Below are 17,547 nucleotides of genomic sequence, written 5' to 3'. Positions count from 1 at the left end.
TGCGTTGTCGGTTGTCCTTTCTTATTTCTTCAAAGACTTCTGGTAAACAAATGGTCGTATACCATTCAGAATTAACCGTTTTACGATTCTCTAATGGCACTGTAGCCACATGTCCATTAATTCCAAAAAAACAGGCGACCATTTGCTTCAAAGTACTTTTTGCACGAGTAACTTTTGTTGGTTTCGGCTCATCTTGGAACACCCACACCGTTGACTGTTGTTTAGTTTCGGGGTCATATGCATAGATCCAAGATTCATCACCTGTGTAGATATTATAAACGGCTTTTGACGTACCACGGTTGTATTTTTTTATCATTTTTTTGCACCAATCGACACGAGCCCGTTTTTGATCGATTGTCAAGTTGTGCGGAATCCAACGCGAACATATTTTTTTTACAGCCAAATGTTCGTGTAATATCTTATGTATGCTCGTCATACTTATGCCTAAGGACGCCTCTATCTCGCGATATGTAACATGACGATCACGCATTATTAGTTCCCGCACAGTATCTATATTTTGTGGGACAACAGCTGTTTTTGGGCGACCTTCTTTTTTTTTCATCCGTGAGCATAGACCGCCCACGATTAAACTCACTGTACCAGTGATAAACAGTGGTTTTTGATGGTGCTTCATCTCCAAAAGTTGCGGTGAGTTGAATAAAGCACTGTTGTTGATTTAGCCCACGCCGAAAATCGTAGTAAATCATTGCACGAAAATGTTCACGCGTTAAATCCATGGCAAATGAAGACACGCAATTTTCAAAATGACGCCACAATGGAAAAATAATTGACAGTCACATGAAACAAAATGTATTCTTCAACCAAAGAGTTCTATTTTCAAATGTTGTAATTACTTTTTAAATATTGTTCTTGTAAGTGGCCAGTTCCGGATACATAAATAGCAGCCCTCGTACAAATAAAATAATAGGTAGCATTACTAACCTCTTCAGGTTCACTGGTACGCGTACGGTGAAGGAAAACATCACGAGGAAACCCGCATATGGATGGTCCCAGGACCCAGACGTAATTAATAAGCTATTCATTCCTGTGGACTATGTGACACAAATATGCCAATCCGTACAAAAGGGAAAGTATATAAAATGGCGGTAAGATCTGCAATGCTATATGCTTCAGAATGTTGGACAGTCAAGTAAACACATAATATATACAAAAGCTCCTCACCACAGAAATGAAAATGTTACGATGGTCTGGAGGGGTAACTAAACTTGACAAAATTAGAAATGAATATATCCGGGGAAGCTTCAAGATAACTCCAGTGTCCGAAAAACTGACCGAGAGACGCTTAAGACGGTATGGCCACATTATGCGCAGAGACGACAACTACATTGTCAAAAAGGCGTTAAGTCTCCCAGAAGCTAAGAGAGCTAAGGGCAGACCACCAGCCACATGGTGGACCAGTATGACCAAAGCACTAGCTGTAAATAAATTGCCTAAATCGACAACCCAAGATAGAATTTCTTGGCGCAAATGTACTAGGAGAGCCGACCCTACGTAAAGTGGGACTGAGCTAAGAAAAAGAAGATTCCTGTGGACTAGGCCGACTATGTTGCAAGAATGCGGTATGTCATATGTGATTGAGCAACCATACGTACATTAAAAAAAATCAGTTCCAGGCACTTCAGCATTTGAAGAGTGGTTACTTCGCTCGGATATAATTACTACATTTAAAACCATCCACAATGGAAGCAAATGCCTGAGTTTTTTGTTAGGTCCACCTGTGCCAGTGGTTAATGTTAACGCTGGGTTGGTAGGTACTACTAATATATATATTCTGTGCCCTGGGTTGAATAATATTCATATCTCTCGATCTTCGTATTTGTCGAAGAAAAATGAAATTGTTTTAGTTAGTCTTTTTTTTCAAACCAGTTGTGTCATCAAGGGCCGAGCTAATTATAGTAAGAAAGCCAGCGGTTATTAACTGCATCGAAGCTGCATTGCGTATCAACTTTGAACTTTCAGCGTTCTTGATTCAAATTAAAGGTCGTCGAGCGGCGTGAAATTATCTACACTACTATTATAAAGAGGAAAGATTTGATTGTTTGTTTGTCTTGAATAAGCTCCGAAACTACTGGACCGATTTGAAAGATTCTTTTACCATTGGAATCCTACATTAATTCTGCTGAATGTAGGCTAAATTTCATTTTTGGAAAAAAATAGGGTTCCGTAAGATATTTGGGATTTTCGGACGCAAGGTGTAAAAAATCAACCAGAAATGTTACTTTTTTCGCGTACGCTGCCTAAACTATAAAAGATAGAGGCACAATAACCATTTTTTTATAAAAAAATCTTGAGCTGTTTTTGGACTACATTTAAATGCCTTTATTTTGCTCATGACATTAATTCTTATCAAAATAAATTATTTCATTACTAAGTACAGTTAATGTAGATAATATTTGGTCTTTGAATGATTAAAATTGGACGTTTTCCTTTATATAAGCCCTATAGAGGTAAGAACGACCAGATACTATGGAGTTTCGGTTGCTATTACTTTAGAAGGTTTCCAGTTCTGCAGGTCTACCTTACGTTCAATAAAGTTTAAAGATCAATAATTTTATCTTATTTTCTTGCGATATCTGTAAGAATCTCATGTTCTACTGCCAAATTTTTGTGACAATTGCTTCCCATTTCCAGACATCGCAAAATTTTGGATTATATTTGAGTTTGAGGTGGTTCGGCAGGTTCTTTAAATAATAATTTAGCTTTCTGCTTCTCTCTCTCTGCTTTCTATAGCTATTTTCGCCATCTATCACCAAAACTAACAACCTAAACGCTACTTTTGGGCGTGATCAACTCTATAATGTGACTGACACTACAAAAATATTTTTTAGAGTTTAGGTGTTATAAAAAAAGATGACAAATTTTTAATGCCAGTATCATTTGAGTAACGGCGTCACGTAGGAAAAATTCTAATTTTATTGATGTACTTAAAAGTAGTTTTACTGTAGTTAAAGGCAAAAGTAATGTTTTTTATGTGAGCGACACTACAACTCAACACTGTGATCTTACAAGCCTATTATACCTTTTTAAAATGAATTTTCCCGAATCTCAAAAGCTATATCGGTATTTAACTGTGTGAACAATCAGGGTGCAACAAAATATGACAAGAATTTAAAATAGATAGCGTGAAAACTAAGTCAGAACTTCATCACACAAAACCACACTCAGCCGAGCTCACGACATCATCTCATAAATAGCAGTTTTGCTAGAAAAGTAATGCTTAGAAATTGTTGCTTCTATAAAATATTAATAGTACCATAATGTTGCGACTATAATTAAGTATATTTAATACCAAAATCAGGTATTTATTTTCTTAGTTTATGGTAGACTTTTACATGGAACTGCCCATATAGTAGTTACAGGCTAAATAGTGTAAACCATTTTTATGTTCTGCTTAACATAAAGATTGACTAAGAAATAAAGATTGAAAAAAAATTATTTAAAAATCAATGTCCACCCGTGCGAAGCCGGGGCGGGCCGCTAGTAGATTCATAAACAGACTAGAGGTCGTCTGGTGGACTAATGTAGACCTTTTGATTTTAAGTTCAAGTGTCAACTCAACTCAATATATTTTTTTAATAAGTGACCGAACTGATGGTGTTTCTTTTATTATTTTATTTTTAGTTTTTATTAAGTCTTAGTTCTTACTAATTTTTGCTTTTAGTTTTACGACGCGTTATTCCGTTTCTGCATGATAAGGCGGGCTTGAACATTTAGGAATTCAAAGAGGATTTGGTCATTTTCTTGTGGTGCGGCGATTATGATAATTGATAATGTCGTAAACCAGACTAATAATAATAAAAGTGTTACTGTCTCTTCATCTCTAAGACCGCCGAACCGATTTTGATATAGTTTGGTACAGCTACAATTTACAAAGCATCACTACTTTGTGAAGTGTAGCCCTGAAACGGACATGAGATATTTGTATCTCATAGAGCGTTTGTGCACTACACGGAATTTTACCGTCCGGCGTTCATAACTTTCACGTTTGCCATATAAATAAGGTAGGAAATCGAGATGCCGGACGGTAAAATTCCGTGTAGTGCACAAACGCCCTAAAGAGATGTGCGGTTCCTGCACAATTAAAAGTTTTCAGTTTGAACGAAGTTGCGAAGTTGAACATCTCCAGATTCGTCGTGTGCGCAAAATGGAAGTTTTTTTCTTCTTTTAAATATCAAAGTTTCCAGAAGCCCCCGATGTCTGAGAGGAAAATTTCTTTCGTTAATTATTTATTCACGGTATATTCACGGTGGCTGTTTATTAGAGGTGAACTCACTTTGTTACTGAAGGTACAGTTAGTTTAATAACTTAAATAAGCCCCTACTTAGGCTGAAATGTGGTAAACCGGGTGTCTTTGACTGTACAGTAGTCAGTACGCCGAATTATACAGAACTTGCGTTCATCAATAGGGGACGTGTTTTGAATAAATTACAATTTTTTACCGTAAATATTTTTCTACACAGCCATGCTCTGGAATAAACCGGTGTGGTTCTGCGAACTGTGGGTTTGCCGAATCTATTTTCTGGAATATTTTTCCTTCTATGCAGAAAGAATAAAGAATTTCCAAGCAAAGGCTTAGTTAACAGTGTTAACATTGGTTCATGCTTTTCGCAGTTTTAATATTTTTATATTAAGAAAAGTTACCAGTATGGTTTCTGTTTATCGAAGTTGTATTAATTAAGTAAACATCTTACCTTATGGACGTGACAGAGGGTAGCTAAGTACATAGTAGGTACTAGGTACACGCTTAAGTAAATTGCTCAAGTTGTTGCGTCAACAGAAGATGGTCTTTAATGTCAACTACTTATAAACCTTTTATCTTGTTAGGTCACTTATGTGCCCTATTATACGAGTAACGACGCGCTTACGTTAGTCTAGCAAACATGGGCGGGGATCTGTTAGTAGAAAAATAACCTGCAAATATCAAGTATGAGTCGGTCACAGTGGGGAAAACTCTTGACGTCTGATTGACAAGAGGCATTATCCTATGTTACATCCAAGGTAACCCCGTGGGAGTGGTCTTTTGAAATTCCTTTTCCAACCCTGATTATAAGAAAGTGTTTACTGGTAGTCTACAGTCTCCTAAAGTTTACGAAATACCAGTGGTCCAGTTGGACGTAAAATCAAAAATTGTGTCAGTGGTCATATATTATATAGTTATAATACTATAATATTGATCATGTCTAAGCTCTTGCTCAAATATGTATACATATATAATTCCTACTACTACGGTCGCGGTAGTAAATACTTATATATGTACTAGCTGTTGCCCGCGACTTCGTCCGCGTGGACTTCAGTTTATAGCGCGCGATGTCAACAAAATTGGTGTCAAAAGCTTTTATAAAAAAACCCTGGTACCCCTTAAATCAATACAGCTGTGCAGTGTGCACACAATAAGTACTTCATTTTTGTATATTAAACTTTATATTTTATGCCAAATTTTAAAGCTTATTTAGCCCCCCAATTACACAACTTTACCCATAAACTATTTATCATTGATAGGTTTAGCCCCAATTTCACCAACGTCTGTTAGTGTTAACAGCTTGTTAAAATGTCCTGTCTTCTCTTTCATTCATATGAAAAACGAAACAGCTAACGTGATACTAATTCGAGCATTAACTTTAACAGTCGTTGGTGAAATTTGGTCTTAAGGTTACGTCACTGCCTGCACAGATAAAGTACTGAGTTATTTAATACCGTAGAATAGATATAACAATCGAAAAAAATCGAGACTTAAATGTAAGATGATACCACCTCTTATAGAAAGACTTTTGAGCAAGCGTCAGCGCGATGTAGAAGACGCACGGTGCCATCTATTATGAATTTTTTGAACAAATTTATGACCCTTACAACCCTTTTTGCCAGTAAAAAAGTAGCCTATGTCCTTTCTCAGGCTTTAGACTATCTGTATACAAAATTTCATTACAATCGGTTCGGTAGTTTTGGCGTTTGGCGTGAAAGCGAGACTGACAGACAGACAGACATACAGAGATACTTTCGCATTTATAATATTAGTATAGATTATGTGCACACTGCACAGCTGTTTTTGGGTATTTTGATTAATTAAGGGCCGCGCTACACCGGAATGGCAGCGGCGAGGCGAGCACTTTCAGCGCTGCCATTCCGGTGTAGCGCGCTGCGCGGCCCTAAGAGGGGTACCACTTACCAGGGTTTTAAAAAGTTTTTAAATTTGACACAAATTTTGTTGACACCGCGCGCTATAAACTAAAGTCCACGCGGACGAAGTCGCGGGCAACAGCTAGTTATGAATAAAAACAATAATATATAATAAAGTAGGTATGATTAGTTCTGTTACAATAATGAAGTAAAAAATAAAGCGCCATCTGTTTTCATATATTAGAATTAAAATGTTGATTGCATTGATATATTTTCTGGATGGAATATAGGCCAACACGGTACACTCGAACTCCTTAGAAATGCAGTAGGAGTTCTATAAGATAAGATAGATTGATTATTATTATACCAAGTGATAATATTATTAAACATAATATTCTAACGTATTAAAAACTATAAACAAAAACATAATAACTAATAAGTATGATTAGTTCTATGTTACAATGAAGTAAAAAATAAAACGCCATCTGTTGAATCGTATTAGAACTAAAATGTTCATTGCATCGATATATTTCTGTATTTTTTTAATATTATACATAAAATATATTTAAGATTTTTGAAATATTATTTTAATACACATCCAAGACCCAGGAACATTGAAAACTTTTTGTTCCGCCTGCGGGACTCGAACCCAGGACCCCCGGGATGAGCGCTGGCCACGCGCAATGCGAATTAATTTTCATCGATATTTTCATGGAAATAAGATATTTTCCCACATCAAAATGTAGCCTATGTCCTTTCTCAGACTCTAGAATAACTGTGTACAAAATTTCATTGCAATCGGTTCAGTAGTTTTGGCGTGAAAGCGAGACAGACAGACAGACAGACAGACAGACAGAGATACTTTCGCATTTATAATATTAGTATAGAAGTATAGATTAAAATGATAGTAAACTACAATGTATTGTATTACACTGTCAGCATTGGATACTTACTGACAGTGTAGACCGCAGAAGCTTGATTATCCAATAATAGGAATCGATTATTGCAAGCAAGACACACTATAGTATATTATTACGTTATATAGTTTGCATTAGGTACTCTAAACTAGGTCAAAAAGGGATGATGAATTTATAGTGAAAAACGTTGTTATTGCAGAGAACGCCTTGAAGAAAATACAATTTAATGAGCTAGCTCAGTTTATAAAGTTCCATAACTTTATTAACTGAGCTAGCTCATATATTTTTTTTATAAGGAGCAGTTTTTTTTTACTTTCATAAGAAGCAGTGCCTCATATATTTTCAGCTTAATTTATTCCATAATAAATTAAGCTGAAAATATATGAGGCACTGCTTCTTAGAGTTTCTCACTTAATAAGATTTTACAGGACACTGATATTGCATGATAATTTATGCAAAACATTTTCTTAGAAGGCTCTCTAATAATGAAAATATCCTGGAAATTAAGTGGTCTTGAAATGAGGTCCAATTTATTAATTACTTTATGTAGAGAGGAGCTCTAACTACACAGAAATCAGGCTCTAATCAGGAAAATCTAGACGGACTATTATTTAAATGAATATACCTAATCTCTACTATCTATATATTAATAGGTACGCGAGCAAAAAACTTTGGACCCCTTTTGACGAAAAATGTGGAAACGTAGCATGAAGTTTCGCACAGTTATAGTTTATATGAAGAAGATGTGCATCGAGCCAACATTTTTTAAAATTATGCTTTTATCATACCTTATTTAATAAATAAAACATTACACACACTACAATGTGCACATTACGATATTTTGAATGACAAGCCTATACGCACTAATTTTAATACTCTTTTATTTATGGCTGAAGTATGTTGTCAAATTAAAAATGGATTGTTGTTTTTTATGAAATCTGAAATAGTCAATACTTACTTTAAACCATAGACTTATTTATATACTGTCGTAAGTTTATGCTTTAAACGGTGGGGCCAAAAGAAGAAGAAGAAAGTCAATATTTTGGTAATAGAATATTAAGTAATAGCATTGAAACTTATAATTAAATTTAAGGTCGAATTTAGACATTCTTTAAATCCCTATGATCGCAGTAGAAAATAGAAATGCGATCGTATACTGATAGACTTTAAGGACAAAACCGTTCGATTCTTTTGTAAACGATAAACGATATAATATTTTTTCAACATTATATAGTTTGCAGACATTCTCTACACCTGCAGTTTACCATGAACACACTAGAAATGCTCAAGAATATTGATAGATTTTAGACACAAAACTATTATAAATACTTTTTTTGTGAAAACATTAACTGCTAAGCATGCTGACATGATCTCATCACTGCGTATCCTTTGCAGACATTCCCGACATCCCCGAGGACATCAAGAAGCTCCGCGCGCTGCAGATCGCGGACTTCAGCAGCAACCCCATACCGCGGCTGCCGGCCGGCTTTAGCCAGCTGCGCGCGCTCACCGTGCTCGGCCTCAACGACATGTCGCTCACCAGCTTGCCCAGCGACTTCGGCAGGTGAGGAATAAGCCACGAGTTGACTGACAAGATATTGACCTTGTCTGCAATAATCATGTATGTTTGTGTATGACCACGAGGCCGGCCTCAACGACATGTCGCTTAGCAGTCTGCCCAGTGACTTCGGCAGGTAAACAGCTTCCTTACTCCCGACAGAATCAGAATCGAATCAGCTCGACCTCAAAGCTTTTGCTACTTCCGACATTATAGACATTATTGTATACTAGCGCAAAATCGTGTTGCGGCTCAATTTGGAACTCATTCGATCTCAACGGCTTTTCCTACTCCTGACAGCTATACTAGCGCACGATCGTGCTGCCGGCTACCGCGGCTCAATAAGAAAAAACTAATAAGACTCGTAAATCAAAATCGTATTAGTTTCGGAGGTAAGAACGCAGACTAGTCACAAAGTCAAGTTAAATCATTTTGATTAATAGCAAGAAGAAAATGTGAACACAAAGCTATTACTAAAGCTAAGCAAGATAAGAAAAATAAAACATGGAATTAGTGCAAGACGCTAAACCGTGAACAGTTGGTGACCTTGACTGCGTTCAGCGTTGATCTACCTGTGTTTGTGTGTAACTTCATAGTCACACACAAACATACGTGAAGTTCAAGCCTCATAGCAAAGCTTACTATTAGTTTGCAATTTTGCACTGACGCAACGCGCCGTGTGGATTGGCTCTTAGGCGACTTCCCGCATAAGTGAAAATACAAGCATGAAACCATCCAAAGAACGAAAACCCTTGTGTCCAAGTGGTCCGAAGTCCTAATTGAGTAACTTTCGGCTACGCTCATTTTAAAATGAATTTGTTCCAGTTAATAAAAACTTCCATCAAGTTGAAACTATAAAAGCGTTATTTAGTGCTTAAGACTGCAGTTAAGTTTTTCACACCCAAAGAAATAAATCTAGGACGTAAAAGTTTATGGAGAGAAAAAGAAAATGCATTACCACAATCATTCAGAAACATTATGTAGGTACTTGTGCTGCTACATGAAAAAGCTGTTACGCGTTTGCTCTAACGTTCCATAATATTATAGTCTTGAAGTGAGGCAATTATGTACAAGACATTGGTTAGTGTAAGAACTAAGAGCTTTAGTATGTTGGCGCTCGGTTGATCCGTTACCTACATAAATGATCTTATAATAATATATTATGTATATTATAAATAGTAGTAGAAAACCTAGTCCATGCTAGTTAATTTGCAATGGATCAAAATAATCATCCCAAATGAGTGACTGGTCTCAGATACTTATTTTCATTATGGCATAATTCATTAACAGCCGTTCCTAATATTTGATCTATCTCTGGTTTTGCCCTACTAGAGATAGGAATAGCTCACAATTGACATAAAATATATGTCTCTAATGTCTAATGTGAGTTATTCCTATCTCTAGTAGGGCAAAACCAGAGATAGATCAAATATTGGGAACGGCCGTAAGTAAAGATATCAAGTAAAGATATGAAGTAAAGATAATAAGTAAAGATAATAGAAACCAAATATATTATTTAGCGACCTGAATAGCGAAACTATTAAATAGAAGAATAAATAAAAGAGCAAAGTACAAAACCACAACGCAATAACACATCAACAAACACAAAAACAACAATATAAATTATATTGGAAAAGCATATACATCCATTGCAATTCCAGATACCGTTTGCTTGAAAGCTTTTAAAGTTTTTGCAGGACCTATCTAACTGCTAACAGCTTTCTGAGCGAGTTAGCCAGCTGATGGAAAAAGTTGTTAACGAAATTATTGGTGTTTCTAAGTTCAAAAAATGCTGGACTCTGAAGCAAACATAATAAAATAAATTAATTAAAAGTTTTTATACTTTTCCATTTGTAATATTGTTTTGTTTTACCTCAATAGAATAATTGGTAAAATATGAGTTTGAGGTAATTTTGAATCTGTATTCTGAATGAAACTTAAGTATTTCAATCTTTTTACGGTTTAATCCGAGCCCGCCGAGAGCAAGTCCTAGGATTGGAGCAAACAAAGTTTTATAGAGGGCATTCCTAAATTGTGCAATATTCATATTTTTCGTATCTACCATCTTTAAAGTTTACGTTGTTAGAGGCCTATGTGTGGAAACTGGCGAATGGTAATGAACAATACATTCGTAACAGGTTGTTAATGGGTAGCATTGTTCTGCGTGAGAAGTTACGGCAATACGGCTTACTCGTTAAATACGTTTTCACGAAATCTGAGGGGAATTTTACGGTCCAAAGATGGGCTTGAGTAATACAATCTAAAGGTCATTTATATTTAGTACCTGGAAGCCTTGCCTAAAGTTTAAGTAGCAAAGCTTACAAAGAAACCTAGCTAGATGGTATTTTTGACCCAAAAAATGCAAGAAATATTTTCAGCCGTTGCCAGTAAACTAATAAAATGTTGCTGCAATTTTGTTTATAGGTGCTCTATCGGTAAGAGATGGCTGCCATAAAAATATGAATGTCCTAAAGAAAAATAGTTTTCTAGAGTATTTCACCGTAGAATAAATAATACGGACGTCGAGTAGTATTATGCCTTTTGAATGGAGTCAAAACGTGCGTTGTCGGAACTCGGAAGTTAGGGTAGAATACAATAGCACAAAGAAAGGTCTTAAGTTTTGCGGTATGTAGTCTTCCAGTCCAAATAGTTTGGAGCATGCACAATTAGTTCCAACTGCCTTATGATGTCTGCCGTGGGAAAAGCGACATTTTGTTTTGTTAAAATCATTGCTTTGCGTTATTTATTATTTTTGAAATTTGAATGAATTTATCAAACTCATGTTGTCCCACTTGTCTGCAACTTTGCTTGCGCAGTATTTATCGCGCTGTATATTTGCTGCAATCATATACATACTTTTTCTGGGTACCTATCTGTAGTGTGGTCGTGAAGAGTTTTTTTTTTATACTGGTAGAATCAAATCTCTTAGCTTCGCTTGACCTGAACCATTGTTTTCGCACGCCGAATCGTCCTAATAACCGAGTTCATTCACAATGGTGTAATTACTTGGTAGTGTTGGTACAATTGAAAGTAAACGTACCGGTTGAGCCGCAATTAACAGTACTGTTTTTCGCCTAAACTTTACGGTAGCGTTAACTCAAAGCGTTACTAAATGACGCTGAAAAGTCTTTTAGGTCATCGCTCTTGATTCGGGCTAACTTTAATATGCAATGATTTATGAAATTATGCAGTAAAGTTATTAAAATTACGTAATATTTTATGTATAAAATAAACATAAATTTTCCTGAAAATGTATGCAATTTTATAGCATATCTACCTAATTAAATACATTCAAACAACTTTGCTTTCTCTCTTTCGCAATGCACTTTAACATTATGTACTTGCAAATTAAATTAACTTTTGAATAAATAAAAAATATTAACACAGCTAAGTAGTATTACATTTGAAAAATGTCGTATAATACTTAAGTACATGGTTCAGTTACTATAGAATTATAGCCTGTCCTCAAATCTATTCAAATACGGCAAACAAGGGATACCTCTAATTCCTGATGGATCGAGTCCCCAGAATTAAACCTTTTATCACGTTCATTATCCAACCCCGATCAAATGACCCGATTGAAGACCGTTAAGTGCACTACATCCCGAATGCTCTACCTTTTAACAGCGATTTAGCTGAGTGTTCCTCTGTTGAGGGAGGGAGAACCGTTGTTATCGCTTCACCCACGAGCTAGGGGGATTGGGGATATTGGACGTATAATGGGTTGTATAGTATTGTATGATTGTGTTGGAATTGATCGGAAATCCTTAGGTACTTTATTATATTATAATTGTGTGAGTGTCTGTCGCTTGAACGCTTTAAGCGCTGAACCGAGTTAGATAAGATTTGGTATGGTAAGACACTTTGAGGCCTAGGAAAGGACATAGGAATGTTTTCATCGATTTATGGTTTTGCGGGACAAACGAATTTCTGTGTAATGAAGTTGAGGACATCTTTTACCTAGTTATTTATAGAGTTAATTGAGTAAATAATATACTGCTGCTTACATAATGCTATGAGCATAATATAAAGGGGTATTATTACAATGTGGAAAAGTCGTCAAAAGTTATCGCATGAACGCTATAAAAATGCTCTAGAATGCGGGCCTTACGCCGCGCTGCGCCGTATAAATGCCACAGCATATTTCCTCAATTTATCCAATATTTTTCGCTTAGTTTGAGCAATAAATCCACAGATTGCGTAACTTTGAGTCTGTAAAAAACAATAATATATTATACTGCTTTCTATAAGGAGTGTAGAGTATTAATATATAAATATCGAATATTTAAATCCTATCCAACACAAACGTTAAGCTGATAAAACTTTCAAGTATTGTTGTGTGCCGTCGGTTTTCTATTATAGATTTCAGATCACAGGTTTCTATGGGGTTGCAAGAGCAAAGAGGATTGGAGAGTGTTAAATGTGTTTAGTCTATTCAAAGCTAGAGATCCGCGTGTGGTAGAAATTCACCCATAAAATCAAATCAGTTTTCTTTGATTTGTCAAATCAAACGTTAGATGATAAAGTGATTCTGTTATAATCATGAACAAAAATAACAACAGTCAGTTTCCCAGGTCCATAAGCTCGTATTGCTTTACTTAATTTTCGTAAAGTTCTTCTCAAGTTTTCTGCCTCAAGTTTTTGCTGAGTGCAAAGTTTTTGGTCCTATTTCATCAATTTCACATGCGCCTCCCAGGTGGGAGGCGCATGTGAAATTGGATGGATGGATGGATTGGATGGGAGGTCCCATCTCCTATCGTGTATATGCCACGATTGAGGTGTAAGGCTCGACACGCCATTAATATTTCAGACCTTATTGCTGCCTTTTAATTAGAGCTTGTTTAATTGCCCGACCTACTTTGGTTTACGTAACGGTGTTACACGGTATTTGCCGTACGTGGAGGGTTTAGCTTGTGATTAATAGATGTACGTTATAATATTATAGGCGAAAGTGGTCCTCTTTGTCTATCTTTATGATTGTTACCCCTTTATAAAAATAATCTGAAACGATTTTGATAAACTTTGGAATGAAGATACTCTTGAGTTCCGAAAAGTTCCGAAAAATCAACACGCCATAGTTTCATGGCATAAAAGTAAGCTCGCGATACGCGAGTTTTAGCGCAACGAAGCTATATAAATCTCTACAAAGCATCGGATTACTATTTTACGGAACTTCTGCTTTGCCTGCCTTTTGCAAATAACCAAGATGTTTGAATATTTCATGAAATATCCTCACACGTTTCATATGTCGCAATCTCGCAGACTCGGCTTCCTTTCGCGAATGCTGTGAAAGAATTTAATTTACCGGAAGTCCAGGTCGATATCAAAAATTCTCTTTGAATGCGCCCCACTTTATGTACTGGTAAAGTTGTCAAGTCAATGTTTACATTTAATCAGACAATTTCTGAAGCGGACAGTATGATGCAGATTAAACGCCTTAAGCCAGCGCTGGCCTAAATCTCACAATAAAGCCATAATAAAGGGTCGATCTCCAGTTACCTTAAAATGATTGCGTGGATTAATTGATAATTCAAAGTACGTGTGTGAATTTTAATTATGCATCGGATTCCAAGAACGGCTGCTTTGTTTAAAAACAGTTTTGCAATGTTTAATTATTATTTAAAGCCTGATTTCGTAACCACATAATTAATGTAGACAGTATTTCTTAAATAGTTTAGTCTTATTAAAAAAACCCTTGGCGATAGTGACATTCAGCAATAGTTCGGCACATACATTTTCACACTTTCTGCGTTTCAACCATAAAGTTAATAATTGAATGAATACCTAGCGGAATAATCTTATATCTTTAAACGAGCAATTCTTGTATATAAATATATAATTGGAATCTCGGAATCGGCTCCAACGATTTTCATGAAATTTAGTTTATAGGGGGTTTCGGGGGCGATAAATCGATCTAGCTAGGAATTATTTTTCGAAAATGTCATTTTATTCATGTTTTGACCGAGCAAAGCTCGGTCAAATAGCTAGTAATAATAATAATAGCTCCCACACCGGTTTCGGTGACGGTGGCCGGTTTCATTGAAACCAGGTCAGCTACGCAGGAGTAATTTTTATAGTGCCCAAGTGTGTGCGCAGTACACAAGAGCACTCTCTATTCCTTTACTCTCATAACCTAGTGGGACGGACGACCGACACGACTGGCGAGAGATCAGGCGCAGGACCGACTTTTTACATGCCCATCCGACGCATGGATCATCTTACTTGTCAGGCAATCAGGTGATCAGCCTGCATTGTCCTAAACAAACTTGGAAATAACATGTTTCCAACGCGGGAATCGAACCCACGACCTCCGAGTCAAGAGCCGCGCTCTATACCACTAGACCACGGAGGCGTTGAATAGAGAAACAAAGGCCTGAGCAAGAGAGATGTCACTATCAGTAACACTGCGTGGTAAAAAGAGACGTGTGATACATGACAGCAGCTCTCTTTTTTTGACGTCCAGTCGGCACGTGCCGCACGTTGACAATTAAATCTCATAGAATTCATGTTCAATCATGCATGTGTAAGTGTATACGTACACATATTTTTACACACAGATGAAACCAATTTCGGTTTCGTTTGACAGCTCGAGATTGTTGCTCTATTCCGCTAGGTATATTAACTTTATGGTTTCAACTTATTTTTCAATTTCATTTAAAGTTGCCAATGGCGCAGAGCCAATAAGGTTTTTATCCTGCCATATCTTGAGAGTGGCTCTGGTGCGCACATCGCAAATGTGATATTACTTATTCATAGCTATCGTTGAGAACGGGATGTTTCTCTTGGGAACGTACCTTCAACACATTAAGTGCTAATTGCATACCATTTCACAGACTTGTTGTTTTACTGCCATCGTTAGAATTATGACAGCATTTGGGTACAGTTAACTTTATCATAATATTGTAACATACCTACTGACTTAGATATCCAACTGGAAGACTGTACTTTTTGGGTGAAAAATAGCAAATGTTTTAAGAGCCTAAGCTAACTAAACAAACGTAAGACAATTAAATACGTTCAGTAGTTTTTGAGTAAAGGAGTAACACAAACTTTCGCCTTATTTAGTGTGATAGTATGATTTTTATCGAGTAGCATTCGTATTTTAAACCGAACCGAATGCCATTTTGCCTGTTTTATTCTATCAATATCATACAGAAACGAAATGTAATCTTAGGATTACATTCTTATTGATTTGGCTTTGCGTTATGAACCGCTTTGTAGGATTTAAACTCAATATGCGGTGTGGCTATACACTATACAGGATAGTTACTTGGTCAATTCGTATAAATTGATAATTTCGTAAAAAAATCTAGAGATAAAAATTGCATGACATTAAACAGCGCTTCGCTCGGTTACATGGCACGATGGCTTTCCCAATTCATATATTATGTATTTCATTCTTCGCTTCTTTGCGAAATGGTGGAATGCTGTTTGTCAATTGCCCGGATTCTACACTTTTTCGACAGGAGTATAAGTATTCAATAGCATTTTTGATTGGTTAATACATGATATTAGTCAAACAGAATCGCAAGTGAAAATATAAACTCCTGTCAAAAAACCTCGTTAAAGTAACCTCCGTCGTAAGTCAAGACATTAAAACGCAACGGAACCAATAATTCGCAGCTTCATAATGGCTGGTCGTGTTTTTGCCACCTTATCAGAGTGCACTATGTGTATCAGTCGCCGTGGTTGTGATTCATCTGCGTAATACCTGAGGTTTTGTACGCGTTAAGTACTTTGACATTAGCTTAGGAATGTGATCTCAAGGTTACACCGTGTTGTGCGCACTATCGGCAAACAAAAACGTAACCAATACGCCAATGAGCAATATTGTTTGTTCATTCTGACCGTGATCGTGCCTAAATTCATCATGTCATTGATCCCAGGCGTTAGTTTTATTTGAATTTATAGAATTGATGTTGTATTTATTACTACAACTTTTATTTACCGCAGATATTCAATTGAATATTGGAATTACTTTTCCCAATTGCCTTCCATTAGAACGATTTGCGTACAAGATAGAGTATGGAGAATCTGTCAAATAAGTTAAGCGTACCCATGGGGATACTCTCCGGTTTGAATAGTCCTTTATTCTAAATCCATATTATAAGGATGAACGGAAGAAAAGGGGATGGGGAATTCTACCGAATACCCCATCCCCTTTTCCCGGCGTAAAAGAAAAGACAGCGAGGTAGGTAGAGTCACAAGACCGTGCAGACAGACAATTTAAGGCCCTGTATTCCCAGAAACGGACAGAAACGGCGCAAAGCGTGTGACTGAAAGCGTACCAGCCGAACCTTTGCGCCTGCTATTTTATAGTTTTTTGATCGTCGTTTTTTTATACATCAATTAAATTGAGTCAAAAAAACGAATCGCCCTAGATATATTCTTTGTCTTTAATTCAGTGCAAAAAATATCTGAAAATTCCAAATAATTTGGACATAGTATGGAAATTTCGTTAAAAGAAGAGATAACTTTGAGATTTTTTTCTATCGAGTGAAGTTCATGATATTGTGTAATGGAATATAAATTCCACTGTGTTAGATCCTTAACTAACACATATATTTTTTTCAGAATTTAAATTACTATATTTTTGTGTCTACTGTCACTTTTAAATCTTGAAAATCGTCCGTTTCTGGGAATACAGGCCCTTAATTGGCTGAGAGCACTGTCACGCCATTCTACTCAGAAGGTGTAAAGGCCCAAAGAGATGTGCTTTATTAATAGCATGATTTACTAATTACTAAGGCCGGTATAAATAGTCAGTACTAAAGATGCATCTCGGTCTCAAGACGCGGTTCGGCTCTATGATTGGTCCAAATTTTGACAGCCAACCAATCACAGAGCCTGAACCGTGTCTTGAGACCGAGATGCATCTTGAGTACTATTTATACCGGCCTAAGATACATGAGTCGAGAACCTTGTTATGAATTTGCG

At 36.4% G+C, this 17,547-nt stretch overlaps 1 protein-coding gene across 23 annotated transcripts in view; it reads left to right on the top strand.

Moving 5' to 3' along the window:
- The window catches only part of LOC121725279 (protein lap4), a 123,789-nt gene that overhangs the window by 33,767 nt on the left and 72,475 nt on the right, over window positions 1-17,547 (top strand). For all 23 annotated transcript variants that reach the window (XM_042112165.1, XM_042112155.1, XM_042112164.1 and 20 more), the window contains exon 3: window positions 8,448-8,616. In XM_042112165.1, the coding sequence (XP_041968099.1) occupies window positions 8,448-8,616 (169 nt within the window). The remainder of the gene's footprint in view (window positions 1-8,447; window positions 8,617-17,547) is intronic.

This window comes from Aricia agestis, chromosome 3 (assembly GCF_905147365.1).
Source record: "Aricia agestis chromosome 3, ilAriAges1.1, whole genome shotgun sequence".
Lineage (NCBI taxonomy): Eukaryota > Metazoa > Arthropoda > Insecta > Lepidoptera > Lycaenidae > Aricia > Aricia agestis.
The sequence above is the reverse complement of the archived record's forward strand: the minus strand, read 5'-3'. Positions and strand labels throughout refer to the sequence as shown.